Source organism: Filicampus tigris, chromosome 17, assembly GCF_054856515.1.
Source record: "Filicampus tigris isolate MCC_2025a chromosome 17, RoL_Ftig_1.0, whole genome shotgun sequence".
Lineage (NCBI taxonomy): Eukaryota > Metazoa > Chordata > Actinopteri > Syngnathiformes > Syngnathidae > Filicampus > Filicampus tigris.
This window is the reverse complement of record NC_141233.1, coordinates 14,790,296-14,806,080: the sequence shown is the minus strand read 5'-3', so window position 1 is coordinate 14,806,080 and position 15,785 is coordinate 14,790,296. Positions and strand designations below refer to the sequence as shown.

The window sequence follows — 15,785 nt, the reverse complement described above, 5'->3', positions numbered from 1 at the left end:
TAATGCAAACACAATGGGGTCATCTCTCCAAATACAATTTCAAAAACAGACAGTTAAGGACCGACAAGATAGCTAGTACTGTACAGTAATTTTATTTACAGCCACAATGACAAAAAAAAGTTTAATCTACCAAAACACGTTCACCAGTGTCGAGACCTTACACAGTCAATTAATTTTTTTTTTTGTAACAAAAAGGGGGTTAAACAGACCCGCGCAATAACACAGCTCAGTCAGTTCTTCACAACCTCTTCTTCAATATGGCACCCTTATAATGAGCATTTCTTGAGATCGGGATATGGCATTATAGGGACCCAAATGTTGAACGTTGAACCCATCCACATTTAATACAAATACTGTATGAACACGCAATTCGAAAAGGAAATTTATCTCGATGAATTGGCAGTGTGCGGGGACAGTAACTGCTGAGGTAGCAGTTTTATGGAGCATGGCAGCCATTTTACCATATTTAAGAGGACAAGTAGGGCCATGAAAGAGCACAGTACCCCCCCCCCCCCCCCCCGCCCCTCTTTTCTTCTCATGGTTACAAGGGATTATAAAACTCAACTTCTTTTAGCCTCTGATTTCGGAATGGTATCATACTGCATCATAGGTAAAGGAAGAAAAAAAATGTACTCCAGGACTCACAATTTCTTTTTTCAGGAGAAATGATGTGATGGTGGAGACGACAACCTGATAATGGTATTGAACACTTGTCTTTGTAATATTAAAAAGGCACATGTTGGTCACATCACATTATAATTGACAGCAGTTATTGTACCATTTACACAGCCAGTCTTCTCATGCATTTGTTTTGACAAAATTCCCAAATCTCCCTGCCTTTTGCGATCATGTTTGTTTGTTTCATCCTGAATGAAGTTGTTCTTTGCTGTAGACAATAGGCAATTGCTTACATTTAACAAGTTACGTAGACAAATAATTCGGGGAAAAGGTTGACATTTTGGACAGCACTACTGAAAAAAAAAAAAAACCCTCTATCTATTGTTACGTGTCTTTTCGAGAAGACACCAAAATCTGTGTGTTGATTCTCCTTTCTTTTTACACATGATAGTAACAAAAAGTAGCATCTCAGAGAAAGCTTCAGAGTTCCCTTTTAGTTATTTTCCGAACCGTAAACATCAGTTCTGTTTAGTCTAGTTATATGTACAGTTGAACTTCCGACGTCTAATGTCCTTGAGTTTAAAAAGAAGAAAAAAAACAAAGGCTGTTCTTGTGAAGTACTTCCACAGAACTTTGTTGAATAATTGATTGTTTGCGTGGAAAAAAAAAATCCACATCACGTTGCGTTTGCAGTTACTTTGTGCACATAAATGTCCTGTCTGTTTTGGAATAGTTCATGTTCAGGTCAAGTTGACTTGTTACCCGCAAAAGAAGGGGAGGGGGGAGGGGGCATACAAAAGGCTGCAATAATGATCGCATTAAATGTCAACAGTGGACAACATCTTCATGAAAATGGCCGAGTTAAACTGTTTACATGATGGTAAATTGATGTTTTCAAAAATGTTGATATGAACCATAACTCAAGTCATTTTACACATAACACATAGGAAGACAATGAACAAAAGAAACCAGGTTTCCCAAACAGCATTTCTGAGCAGTATCTTTAAAAATGCAGGTGTCTTTTTAGTTAAAGTCATCTTAGAGAAACCAATTAAAAAAAAAAAAACTATAAGAGAGCAGGCAAAGGGGTGGGAGACAGCTGCTCCTTTGGTGCATATTTGGCAAAAAAGGGCAAAAAGATGGTGAGCATCACACCCACAATAGCCAACATGTACCCCCAGCCGATTTGGCACTCTCCGGCGTTGTAGACGTCCGAGTCTCCGCAAAAGGACCTGACGAGCGAAGAGTTGAGCCCAAGGGGGTAGATCAGCAATCCTGCAGCCATGATAAACACTGCACAGAGGGCATAGACAACAATGCTTTCATTCGTACACATTAAAGCAGCTTGATGAGGAGGATAACTCTCACTACAAAACACAACATAATAAACATTTGGGTATGCTTAATTCCACATTTATTGTCAAAGCCTCTGAAATCTTGAGGTCCCCTGCAGCACTTTTTTTTTTTTAATAGCTTCGATAATGTGTGAACCTTGTACACGTGTAGTGAATTTGACAGCCACGCGGGGGCAGTAGATACTTTACAATAAAGGCTAATTGGAAACGTGAGTCAAATCTGTCACACAAATTCTCACCAGGAGTGTTTGTAGTACTTCATGATAATACATTATTGCATAAGGTGAAAATGAAGTAGAACTCAGAACTGACAATGAACTGAAGGACAACATTACTGATGACAATTTTTTTTTTTGAAGTCTTTAAATTAAAAGATGCTCATCTGCTTTAATCCAAGGTTTCTCTCGGTTTTGCAATCCATTGTTTTAATTATTATTATTATTTTTAAATAGGAAGACTCACTTGCATATGCTTTCTCACTTGCCCTTCTCAAAGAGCCAGAGAACAGTTAACTCCAACAAATTGAGTCATGTTTCATGGCCCAAAGCACCCAGCACGGTTATCGACTCTACTCTCAGCTATCATTGCCACTCTCAGTCATTCTCAGCTCTAGCCGGCTTTCCGGTCAATGTCAGGTGTCTTTTGTGGTTTTTATCTATCTAGAGGTGCTGGCGCACTGGCAAAGCTTGGGCTTGCAGTGTGAAACGTATGCATCTTCATTTCAATCGGACATCTGTTGCTGGAGTTGAAGGGAGGGACGCTCACGGGAAAACAATTCCAACATGGGGCCTGAGTGGAATAGCAGTTCGTGTTGGAAAACAAATCGAGCGAATTGTCTGCCAGCAGAAGAAAAAAAACTGTTCAGGTTGACTCACTCAACAGCCGTAACCATTAGTTACACACAGTATCTAATGAGCTCAAATATCAGCGCTGCCCTTCAAATAAGGTAAACTAAATATTAGAAACACCTCTCGGTCTGATACTGAGCAGTTCTACACCATTGCAAATTACAACCAAAATAATCATCAAATTCATACATCGCTAACAGAGCTGATTCAATTTGAACTTTATTAACTTTGCAAAGGCAGAATCTTTGATGCATCTCGTTGATTAGATCTCATGAGATTGCACTTAATATGATCGGAAAGTTGACTTTCTAAAGTTCATTTTAGCACCGTCCAATCATCAATACAAAATCAATAATCAATAGCCGCTGTCTCTGCCGATCACTGTGGTGCTTGACGAGTGAGTTTTTACATTCTCCGCTGGAAACAAGTGAAATCATTTTTTATCCTTGTTCGTGACCTGCTGGTCTAAATGAAAACGGAATGGACAGTGTGATGAAAGAGGCTGACATGATGTGATGTGATGGGATGTGATGCAGACAGAGGTCAAGTTTTCACTGCTTGTGCAAGGATGTGCAACCGCATTGCACTGTATGTGAAATTCGCAAGGCAGACCCAAATCCTTTGCCTATTATTCCTCATGGTTATGCTGAAAAAAAAATAAAATAACCTTCGCTGTTTATGCAGTCAAAGGAGGAAAATAGTCCAACGCTTCTAATTGGGTTAGTGTCCAAGTTCGGGAATGGGAATGATAGTCGATTGATTGCCTAATTGAGAGTTAAAAATTCTGCCAGTAGTCTGGAATTGTTGATTAATTGTGTCCACCATCCATGAAATTTCCGATCATTGGAACTTAACCCAGTTGACTTTGCACGAAAGGCAGACAACTATATACGTTTTCCAACAGGTCAGATTATGAATGTTGCAATGAGTGATCCCACAAAAGCTGCCAGCAATCACTTGTATTCAACTACACCACCGGTGACAGCATCAGAACCATCTCAAGAAAAGAGGAATAAAACTTGGTGTGGAGTGACTGTTGTCAACCTTAATCAGACTGATGAGAGAACATGAAGCTATCATAAAACGTAATGAGAGTAACTAATGGAGAGTTATATTCCTACAATGCCGTCCTTAAGATTGAATACGCTGTGTCATTTATTCATTTATTGTACTCATTGCAATCCCTTAAAACCAAAGTCAACCCATTCAATAATATGTTCCATGCAAGCCCACTAGTTGATAAATACTGCGTTTGTGGAATAAGTGTTAATCCACTCGTTTTCAACCATCTCTGGGGGCGGCCATTTTGTCTTCTGTCGACTGAAAATGACATCACACCTGCTCACAACGACCAATCACGGCTCAGATTCAGAAAACAGGTCAGCCGTGATTGGTCGTTGTGAGCAGTTGTGATGTCATTTTCAGTCGACAGAAGACAAAATGGCCGCCCCCAGAGATTGTTGAAAACGATTGGATTGACACTTATTCCACAAACGCAGTATTTATACTAAAAACCAGTGCATTTTGCTGCTTAATTTATATCCCACAAATGCAAAATGAATAAGAATGCCGTGTTTCAACTAGTGGGCCTGCTGGGAACATATTCTTGTAAAAAATATGTTTGGGTTGACTTACGCTTTTAAGGGGAAAATTCGACAAAAATGTATTCATGGGGAATAATACACATAGTTCACTTTTCCCCAACTACTGAGATCAAATGTACATTTTGGCAAAGCTCCAGCATCCACCTGTGACCGATGTCACTCCATCACACTGAGCACGGTCATACCACGCATTCCCTTTGGTTTTTATAGAAAGATGCTTTCGATATGAAGGCATTGCAGCACTCGAGAAAATCTACATTTCAATCAAACGCACGTCGCGCCGCAATACGACAGCCAAGCCTTCCAACCAAATAACTAAATTAACCTTGACTCTCTTTCTCGGTGGCAAAGCGAGAAATGGAAAGCTGCTGCGCAAGCTGGTCAAGCAGGTTCGCAGCACTGAGATGGAGATGGAATGAGTTTGCCGAGCAGGGAGATGTGTGATAACCTGGCGACCATGCGTGACACTGAATCACTTTCATCACATGCCTCTTACGCAGTAACCTGTTCTTAAAAAAAAAAAAAAAAAAAAAAAAAAACTCAACACACCCAAATGATAGGATTCCTCATCCGTCACACACGTGTGTGAATAGAAACCGAAAAAAAAACCTCTTGACGCCTCCTCATATGACCTGATATTTTTTTCAAATCATCATGTATATTACCTTTGAAAACCATTATCCTGGACTCCTATGATGAAATGGAGGCTGTGTGGTTTCCAGTTCAGGACCGTCTGACAAATACGCCTGTCTAGACAACGACGAGGCAGTTGCTAGCGCCGTAACCTTGTATTGAAGGGGAATGAGTCGCTGTTGGAACAATACCACGTTGCACAATCTCCGCAAGGATCAGAGAAAAAGACTGGCACTTTAATTAACGAACATGCTGTCTTGAGCGTGCCCTTCAATAGATGACATGTACTTTGAAGTGCCTCATAATGAGTGGAGGAGGAAAAAGCACTACAAAGACTTTCCAAAATAAAGCAGAGTACATATTTAGAAGCCAAGGAGCGAATGTGGAAAATTGAGCATAACAGAAAATAATGCTCTCTTAAATCGGGGGTGGTGGGGGAAATATGAAAAAAGTGACTTTTTAAATGTAATTTTATTCAATCAATCCAAAAATGTAATCTAAATATACCCCCGCACCCCCCAAAAAAATGTTAGTGTTAGTAAAAAATGTTAGCTTGTTAGTTAGACGCCACAGTCTGCGCAACAGAAATACTCATCACTTATTTTTTATTTTTTTTTATTATTGCCAGTGGAAAGTGGAAAGCATGATACACGGATCACAACCATGCTCGACTTTTGGTTATTTATGCACACTTTGCCAAGCCAGAGTGTGTTCTCAGCAGAAAATGACCTGCTGCTACTGTTCTGTTCAAAGCCAAATAACCGGACACCCGCAACCAGATTGACGCCTTCTGCAGCCGCGAGCCTGTTTCATCACAACGCCTCAACCACATCAACGCGGAATATAATGTATGTACATGTAGAAGCGACGCATTATCTTGCCTCGCCTTCATCCTTTCTTAGCGTTAGCATTCCATTTTGATGGTAATACTCAGCGCACGTAAATAGCACTTCCTGTCATTAAAACAATATTTATCGTAAACGTCCAGACTGTGCAGTTGTAGAACAACTAGATTGGCATCAAAGCACTATTTGTGCACATTCATCACCCTGAAACATGTCAAGGAACACGGAGGACATTGCCGAGAAGCACTGCTAATTGCTTAATTACAAAGCGGAGCCTCGAGCTGTACATTACAGCTACTGCGTTTCTCTTCTTCATTTCACCTTTCTCTTCCCGTTATTGGTTTCACAGCTAGCAGCTACCATAAATAACACGGGTGAGCTGTTCGCTGTCTTTGCCACCAACAACCCAGATGTGACCTAGTGAGCTGATGTAAATTAGGTGCTGATTTACAGCAACAGCCCGGGGGTAGGAAGTGCAACGTGACCCACATACACAAATATACTAAAATGGACAAAACGCAAACGTCAATCAGTTAATTCATCAATTAGCTGTTGGGGTGCACAAGTCTGGGTAATTTCAGTACAGTCATCAGAATTTATGGAAATGTTTGGGAATTAGTGGCAATAAAATGCATAGTTACGACTTTGTGGTTCGACTGGGCTAAATGTTTGATTGAAGTAAAAAAAAAACAAAAAAAAAACAGAGACATTTTTGTTCTCAGTTAAATCAATGTTTTAAAAAATAGTTTAAAAAAAAAAAAGCCATTTTCACTGGCCTCACACAAGATGAATTTCAACTTGTCTCATGGAAAGGGATCGTTTCTGTGCCTCACCTGACCACATTGCACATATTTCCACTTTGTATATGACAACATGAAGCAGGAACTATTGACGTGGAGTAAGTAAGACATTGTACTGACTCAAAGGACAGACAAAAGATGAAGCCACTCTGCAGACAGTAACCAACAGATGGTCCCCAAAGTTCTGCATCCAAATGTTCATCCGTTCTGATTGCCTCTTTTCGCCCTCAAAATTGGCTCAAGGTGAGGAATGGCAACGTGGGTAAGGAAAGTTTGAAAATTGCCAGGTACTGCGAGGAGTTAGTCTCCGCACTTGATAAATCTCAAAGTGGTAATCTGGGACGTGGCGGAGCGTGGGCGCAAACAGCAGGGATTCCATCCTAATGTGACGTGTTCTAGTCTGCACGCGGCCATGATAATTAAGATCATCGAGCCTCTGGGAAATTAGGCTAATGGCAATTGTACAAGTACCTTCGTGTTCCGCAACGGGAAAGAGTCAACGTGGTCAAGTACGCACAGGTAACCCCGTATGTGTTTTTCCTTGAAAGAATGAAAGCAACGCAGGAAAAGAGACGTGCTCAGATTCATGCAGATGTTGCAGAGGCACAAGTACAAGTGGAAAAGGAGATTTACCATCGCCCGGAATGAATTGCACCCTGATGATACCGGGTGACCTTGTGGTTTGTACACACTGGGGTGGGGGCGGTGGGCGGGGGGGGGGGGAGAGGACGACGAGGAAATAAAATACAGAGTGATGGGAGAGATTAGCGGGGCAATAAAAAGGCCTCTGCTATCTTTAGAATGAGCAGGTCTGCTCGCGGACTGGTCAATCACAGCTCGGTAATTGCTCCGTTTATCACAGAGTCACTCAGACGCCCGACTGGACTGTCATGTAGACGCAGACAACGCAGCGGAGAGAGTATTCGGCCAAGCAAATATTTGGTCGGTGGTTAAAAACGGACGAACACATGAAAGATACGATATACCGTAAATTGAAGACTTAACCTCGACTTGTAACAATTAAAAAAAAAAAAAAAAAATACTCAAGACATGGTCCCAGCGCATGCTGAGGCATCTAAACTTTGCCTGCGATGGCGAATCTCCATCCTGGGAGCACCGTAGCGATCATGAGACATGAATCACACACGCTGCATCCAATCTATCAACTTAATGACTTCCATTTCCATATCCCCGTCTTTTTTATACTGCAAATTAATTCAAAGCTCAGACAAATTGCTTGTCCTTGACTCCCTTATTCCTTATGAAGTAACCCAGCGCGCACATGCGGTTTGTGTCAATGTGCAGCCTAACTAATCTGTAGCTCAATCCATCTCGCCCCCCCCACCCCACCCCCCCGCGTATATTGAATTAACATTGGAGATCGAGTACTTCACATGCATGGATCGCAAAATAAATAATAGCAGTACTTGAGAGAGAAAGTGGCAATTTCATTGAAGCCATCGATCAAGTGGGAAGAGCAAGCGTGTTGAAACAATAAAGTAAGCAAACAAACAAAACGTTTGTGTGTACGCCATTGGCGGGCGACCGCGTTTGACATTGAGTTCATCATGTTGACAGCATTTGGCCCTGGGCTAAAAAAGAAGACAGGTTCAGTTGACCATCTCGGACCTCAACTGCTAAGATAAAAATGAGCTTCCGCAGGCCTCCATTGCTTCAAAAAGGGTTAGGGAGATATTTATTGATCCAAATTCTTCCATTTGTGCTGCTCTGACGGTTCAGGTGAATGTTTATTCCTCTTGATGTGGATTTAGTTATTTCTGGAACAAAGAAAATAACCTTAAAGCGGAAGTCAACCCAAACACAATTTTTTCAAGAATATGTTCCCCGCAGGCCCACTCGTTGAAACACGGCATTCTGATTCATTTTGCGTTTGTGGAATATGAGTTAAGCAGCAAAATGCACTCATTTTTTGTCATCTCTGGGGGCGGCCATTTTGTCTTCTGTCAACTGAAAATGACATCATAACTGCTCACAACGACCAATCACGGTTGACCTGTTTTCTGTATCTGAGCCGTGATTGGTCGTTGTGAGGACTTGTGATGTCATTTTCAGTCGACAGAAGTGACAAAATGGCCGCCCCCGGAGATGGCTAAAAACGAGTGGATTAACACTTATTCCACAAACGCTACATTTATCAGAATGCCCTGTTTCAACTAGTGGGCTTGCATTGAACATATTCTTGAAAAAAAAAAAAACTTCGAACGTCTTATAATCAGACTTATTTCATCTCCACTGATCCTCTATTCATCTCTCCATTTTCTATACCGCTTGTCCTTATTAGCGACGGGGTGAGCCGATCTCAGCGAGGGGCGGGGCATAGAAACAAACAACACTTCACAATCACATTCACATTTATAGGCACTTTCAATAATCCCAATGCAGGTTGCCAGAGTGTGGGAGGAAGAATGAACAATGCAAGCGCGGGGAGTCAACCGTCACGACTGTGTGGCAGACGTGCGAACCGCTAGGTCACCCTACTGCCTCATACGATATGTCAACTGGAAACTAAGGAGCGGCAAACAAATCTACCTCAATTTCTTCTGAGCAGACAAATGGCCTCCGTCCCTCCTTCAGATCGATGGCGTGCTTTCTAAGCGGAGGCTTAGGTGACCAAGACCAAAAAAAGATGACCCGGGTGCGTAATAAAGACGACCACTGAGGCACAAGGGAGTGTGGTGAAAAGCACTTCCTTGGTTACAGCAGACTTCATTAGTATAGCGCCGCAAGCACACACGCACGCACACGCAAAGGCTTTCAGGCATATATAAGTGTGTCATTTGTATTGTGATCTGAAAGTGACATAATATACAGTAAAATAAACACAATGGTGAAGGGGCCCATAGAGGAAAATATTTTGGGGCTTGTCCGCTGCCAAGAGTGGATAAATGTGTAGGTTGTAGGGGTATAAAGTAGGGATGGACTGATTATCAGCCGGGCCGATTATCTGCGCCGATATTCAGCATTTTGACGAATGTCGGTACGGGCCTGTTAAAAAAAAAAAAAATCTGATGGCCGATAATAAATCAATTTAAAGCCGTTAACTTCCAGAACTCGCTGAACTTTGTTAGAATTTTACAACAAAGATGTATAGTCCAAAAATTCTACTAATGATTAAAAAAGAAAACATTATGCAAATCTGAGAAATTGTTCAATAAATATCTTGCTGGCGACGGGCCAAAAAAAGTTACATTTTGGTGAATTTCATCTTTTTTCAAAAACCTATATTATTGCTCAGTCCACACGGGTGGATGTTATTTTTACACATTGTTGACGAATTTTAAGTGTTGAAATTCTTGCCATTTTTGAGGTCTCCTGAAAAGTGACTATTTTGGAGGCACAATGTTTTGGCCCAACACCAGCGATATGCTTAAAGAAGTTTCAACAAATTTAAGAGGTTCACATTTTTGTTAGATTTTGACGTCAATATCTTTTTTTTTTTTTTTTTTTTTTTTTACTGAAAATGAATATCAGCTCCAAATATCGGTTAACGGCCTCCTCGACTAATAACAATCGGTAGCGGTCCTAAAAAAAAAAATATATCGGTCTATCGCTCGCATAAAGCTCAACGGGGGCATAATCTTTGCAAATGCTCTGCCTTGGAAAAGATGTAATCAATCCTTGTAATCTGAGAGTCAGGGCACGATTTGCAAGAAATCGTGGGCATATATTGCCAAGTTATGAGTTGCCATGCTGAGAGACTCCTATTCAAAAAGTCTGAACGCTGTAATTAACGATAACAGTCACTCAACACCCTTTCACGCACAATGGCCCTGAAATTCGTATGAAATCCGTGACGGGCTACCTGCTGTCTAACTCCAATCAGCTCATTGCTCACCATCAAAGCAACTGCGCTTCGTCACTTAGCAACAGCAGAACAACCCGCACTCAACAACATCTTTTCAGTCTTAAACTGGGAGAAACCGTGAAAAGGGAGAATGCCGTCGAATTTGGGTGGCTGTTTGACAGACGTCACTTGAACGACCCGGCGGCCTTGCTGCCGACCCAAGGCGACAAAAGCATCAAAAAGGGACGGGAGGAGCCTCTGGAGTTCAGTCTGTGCAGAGCGAGCTGGGGATGTTCTAATTATCAAGGAGCCGATTACTGCGGCGAACAACAACAACTAGCCAATGCAGTTGGGATAAACGAGACATCAAATAAAAGGCCCCGGAGTGAAACGCTGACAACTATTCATGGCACCTCACTTGGCCTCAGCGGAACATGATGGCACTGCAGGACTACTGAATAGCATGTAATGAGAATAACCATGACACTTTTGTCACAAAATGTCTAATCATCCATTCGCGTGCTCTAAAAGCTGCTCCGAGACCACCAGTCCCTCCTCAGCAATCCTCCTCCGAGCTCACGCAATACTGACTGGTAGGAGCCTCGGTGAGGCGTCGGCCTATCAAACGTCTCCTGCCGCGGCAATGTGACTCCACGCGCTCCTTCAAAACCAGGCGTTCACTGCAGCCTCCACTTCTTCCAAATGCGCGGCTCAACTAGAACACAACCGTCGCTTGTTTGCGTTTCTTCAAAAGCGCATCACAAACGGTGGACATTTCGCAACAGCGCGCCGAAATAAGAGTTTGGCTTTATTTTGGGCCCGCAAGGCTGCCGGTATCATTGGAAGGAGACTGAGCGGTGACGGTCACCCATAATGGGCGGCATGGGGTTGAAGGGCGCCTCGCCCTGCTCCACCTTCTTGCTATCCCTCAGCTCAACTGCTGCCGACAGGTTAAAGACTCTCCATCCCTTCGCGTTGACGTTTCTATTGCTATTGCTATGCTATATGGCTCGCGCTGTATTGGGGGATTTGTTTATTGATGAATTTGCAAAGCACTGCAGGAGCAGAGCCACTGGGAGGCGCTGCAGGACCGATGCCTCGGAGTTGAAAGGCTCCATCACCACCATCTCAGACAGAGCAGCAACATCATTGGACATCTTAAAGTGGAAATCGACCCAAACGTATTTTTTATTTTTTTTCCAAGAATATGTTCTATGCAGGGCGGCACGGTGGTCGACTGGTTAGCACGTCCGCCTCACAGTTCAGAGGTCGCGGGTTCGATCCCGGCTCCGGCCTCCCTGATTGGAGTTTGCATATTCTCCCCCGTGCCTGCGTGGCTTTTCTCCGGGTACTCCGGTTTCCTCCCACATTCCAAAAACATGCACGGTCGGTTGATTGGACTCTCTAAATTGCCCCTAGGTGTGATTGTGAGTGCGGATGTTTGTTTCTGTGTGCCCTGCGATTGGCTGGCAACCAATTCAGGGTGTCCCGCGCCTACCGCCCGAAGACAGCTGGGATAGGCTCCAGCACGCCCCGCGACCCTTGTGAGGATAAGCGGTATCGATAACGGATGGATGGATGGATGTTCCATGCAGGCCCACGAGTTGAAAAAAAGGCATTATGATTACTATGAAATATGAGCGAAGCAGCAAAATCCACCCGTTTTTAGCCTTCTCAGGGGGCGGCCATTTTGTCACTTTTGTCGACCAATCACGGCTCACCTGTTTTCTGAAGCGGAGCAATGATTGGTCGTTACCTGCGCCGTGAGGGTGTGTGATGTCATTTTCATTCGACAGAAGTGACAAAATGGCCGCCCTCAGAGATGGCTAAAAACAGGTGGATTTTGTTGCTTAATTAACTCATATTCCACAAACACAATATTAATCAGAATGCTGAGTTTCAACTAGTGTCATATCGTTTGGAACGCCAGCGATGAACGAATCAATTTTACTGTATACTATACTTATCCTACTGATATAAAAACAGATGCGTACATTTAAAAAACGTTTTTTTTAAAATTATATTTCATTTTCATGATTGAATTTGTGTCCCTTTCAGTGTCACCAAGCTGGGTAGCCGCCCCTGGCAGAGGGTCTGTCCAGGGTGCCAATTTCCAAGCCTCCAACAAACGATAACCCAAAACACATCATCACGAATCCCAAATGACACTTCCCCGCTAAGCAAATTTGACCGGCGCATGTACCCAGTGCACGCCAAAGCACGCGTCTCTTCTTCCATCAGCCCCATCCCGGGCCTCGGCACATCTCGAGCGTGGCCCGCACTGACTCAAAGCACCATCTGCTTTGGCAGCAAACGGTTCACGCTAGGCCAGGCCACTGCTCCAAACCAGTGGCGATTTCGGGATGCTACAGATTTCCCTCAATCCAGATGTCACCCGTTGGCACTGTCCCGACATGACGGCGCACGAGCGGATTCACGAGGCTCCCCGTGCCTGCATCCTTGGCTCGTGACCGGCTAGCTGCATGTTGTCTGCCAAGGCCATTAGCCGTGCACGGTTTGAGTCAAAATGTCACGCGCTCGCTAACTGATCGATGGCGTCTTAAACACTGGGGGGACCGTTTCGCCCTGTTCTTTTGCCCGACCCCGTTTCAACAGAGCAGGTAGAGTAAAACAACAACAACGAACACGTAGCGTCACTCGGTAGGCCGCTACTGGCCTTGTCGAGCCCCATTTTGGAGCCGTTTACATTTCCTTGAGTAACTCAAGTGGGCATGCTATGCGCAAAACTGAAGTCTGTCTCATCGTTTTCATTCATTTAACATTCTGTTTTTGCCTTTCTGAAAAGAATATTTTGGTGTGCACTATTTGGCAACTATCGGTCCTCCGAAATATTAGGCAACTCAATGAAAAATGAAGAGCTCCCATCGGACGTTTTCTTGTATGTTAAAATGAACAAAGTCAAAATTGACATTAGGCCACGCCCTTCCTTGCTACATAAACACGCATCACCCGATGTGCTCAAACCCGAAAAGCTGTCTCGTTTCTAAAGATTGGGGTTGGGAAATGACCATATGGTGAAAATACCCGCTTGCCTCATAACTGTGCATATTAATACATTGCGTCTTCTCGGGCGAGGCTGTTTCGCAAAAATGCCATCGCTGCCTCTGTTAAAGCAGCACTGGGCAAGAATTCGACCTTGATACATTTTTCTCACAACTCTTTTGATGAAACATTGACCGACAAGTACTTGAACGGGACTTTTGTCATGCCCTGAGGGGGGGGTCTGTATCGTTTTTACTGGCACAAAGCAACTTTGAGGAGGATGGGATCAACCCTGGCACACAAAAAAACCACAAATATCCCGAATTGCTTTACGGCATACTCACTTCCTCCTTTCGCTATAAGGACGGCTCAGGATTTCACGACACTACGCGCTGGCACGCGTGGGAAATGTGGTTGATTTTTGTCAAAACACTTCCGCCTTTGTCCACATGGCGCCGCCATAATCAACAAAAAAAAAAAGACATATGACACAGTGTTGCTTTAACAGGATCAAACGTTGCAAAATGGACCAAGAGGGGTTTTACTTCTTTCAATTTTAGACGATCAATTAGATGTCTGGTAGACAGCTGGAGTATTTGAATACAAATCATTGGTCTTCATCCGAGCAAGACATTTTCTAATGCCTTCCTCTGCCGATGCAAAGTGCCTGAGGTCAGCGGTCGAACGGGAAGCTTGACAAAGCAATAGTTGGATTTAGTTTACAACATTCACAGCCTCTCATCAGTACGCATGACCTGCTCTTGATATCCAAGCGGCGTTAACGTGAGGTTAAATTGACGGTGATGATTGTCCGATGTGGGTTGACAATGAGGCCTTCATTTCCATAACGGATCTTCCGAGCCTCTTTGACGAGCTGTTGACAGAAGACAAAACAACAAGTGTCTTCTATTTACGAGTTATGGAAGAGCGGAAAATGAGCCAATCCCATAAATGACTCCATAAGCACTTTGTTTTTTTTTTGTTGTTGTTGTTTTTTTTCTCTCTCTCTACTTCCCTCACAAACAAACGATAGCAAATGGAGCGGAAGTTTGAAGGATTCTCCTGCCCACACAGCGACACCGATCTACCCTAAAGCTTTCTGTCACACAGGACAAAGCTTTGTCTGTCTCGCGCACACACATATAAACACACTCATGCTTCCGTATCTCACCCCCACCCCCCCCCCCCCCCAGCAGCACACACACACCTTCTACTTTTACTGCCACAGAGCAACGGGCTAGATGAGATCCCCGCACAGCTTAACATCTGGGCGCTTTGCCGCTGATGCCCTCATAAATAAAAGATAACTTCTGCCTGCTGCGCACAGTCGCACTCATATAAATCATGTATATGGATTTTCACTTGGCTTTCATTCTCTTGCAGTCTCGACCCCGCCCCCCCCCCTCCCTTTTATTTTTGAGGCCTTTTCTATAATTCTCCTTCGCTGTCTTTTTTTTTTTTTTTTTTGCCGTTTTACAGCCGGGGTGCGAAGTTCGCGAGACAAAGGGAGATTGCGGTTCATTAGAAGCTTCGACGCTGGGAAGCGAGGCCAGCCGTGTAGGTTTTTCTAGCCCGGCTCAGTTAGCGCTATGCTAACACATTTGCCCGAGCGCCATAAACACAGACGGCAATGACGGAAGAAGCTTTTTTTTTTTGGTAAGTATCAAAGGACTCAAGAACAAAACCCTTGACAGACTGGACAGATGCAGCATGCGTGGAGCTCATCTGAAAGAATGTAGAATTAATGGGGGGAAAAAAAAAAATGGACACAATATGGAGTGAGCACACATGCTAATTAGCAGAAAATTGCCCGACGATTGTACGTTGATAGTATCGAGGTGGCAGGTATTCTAGCTGACGTAATTACCACCAGTTTTTACTTAGAATATGTTTACGTTTGTGTGTCATTGTCCACTTCCGAGGACACAAAACACGTCAATGAAGCCTTTATAGAAGGGGGGAAAAAAAACCTATCAAACATTTTTGGATGGTTCATCAAATAAGCATGAGGAAGTGTATGCTGACATGTTGGCGACACTGAGATAGCACCAGTGGCCATTTCCAGCTTCAGGTTCTGTAGTCGGACCACTGAGTTTATGGCCTGATGAACAGTTGAACGCTCGGTTGATGGGTTTAATCCCCAAAGAGAGCAAGAACAAATCAACTTGAAATAAAAAGAACGCCTAATTATGTCCAGGCTCCTCGGGCCGATAACGGATAATTACATTTTTTATATTCCTCCCGCCGCGGCCCAATACGTTTGCTCGGATGCGG

At 43.5% G+C, this 15,785-nt stretch overlaps 1 protein-coding gene across 1 annotated transcript in view; it reads right to left on the bottom strand.

Moving 5' to 3' along the window:
• Positions 1 to 76: 76 nt before the first annotated feature.
• Positions 77 to 15,785, bottom strand: part of lhfpl7 (LHFPL tetraspan subfamily member 7) — a 54,143-nt gene continuing 38,434 nt past the window's right edge. The window contains exon 3 of the mRNA XM_086057089.1: positions 77 to 1,911. Within this exon, the coding sequence (XP_085913215.1) occupies positions 1,685 to 1,911 (227 nt within the window). The 3' untranslated portion in view covers positions 77 to 1,684. The remainder of the gene's footprint in view (positions 1,912 to 15,785) is intronic.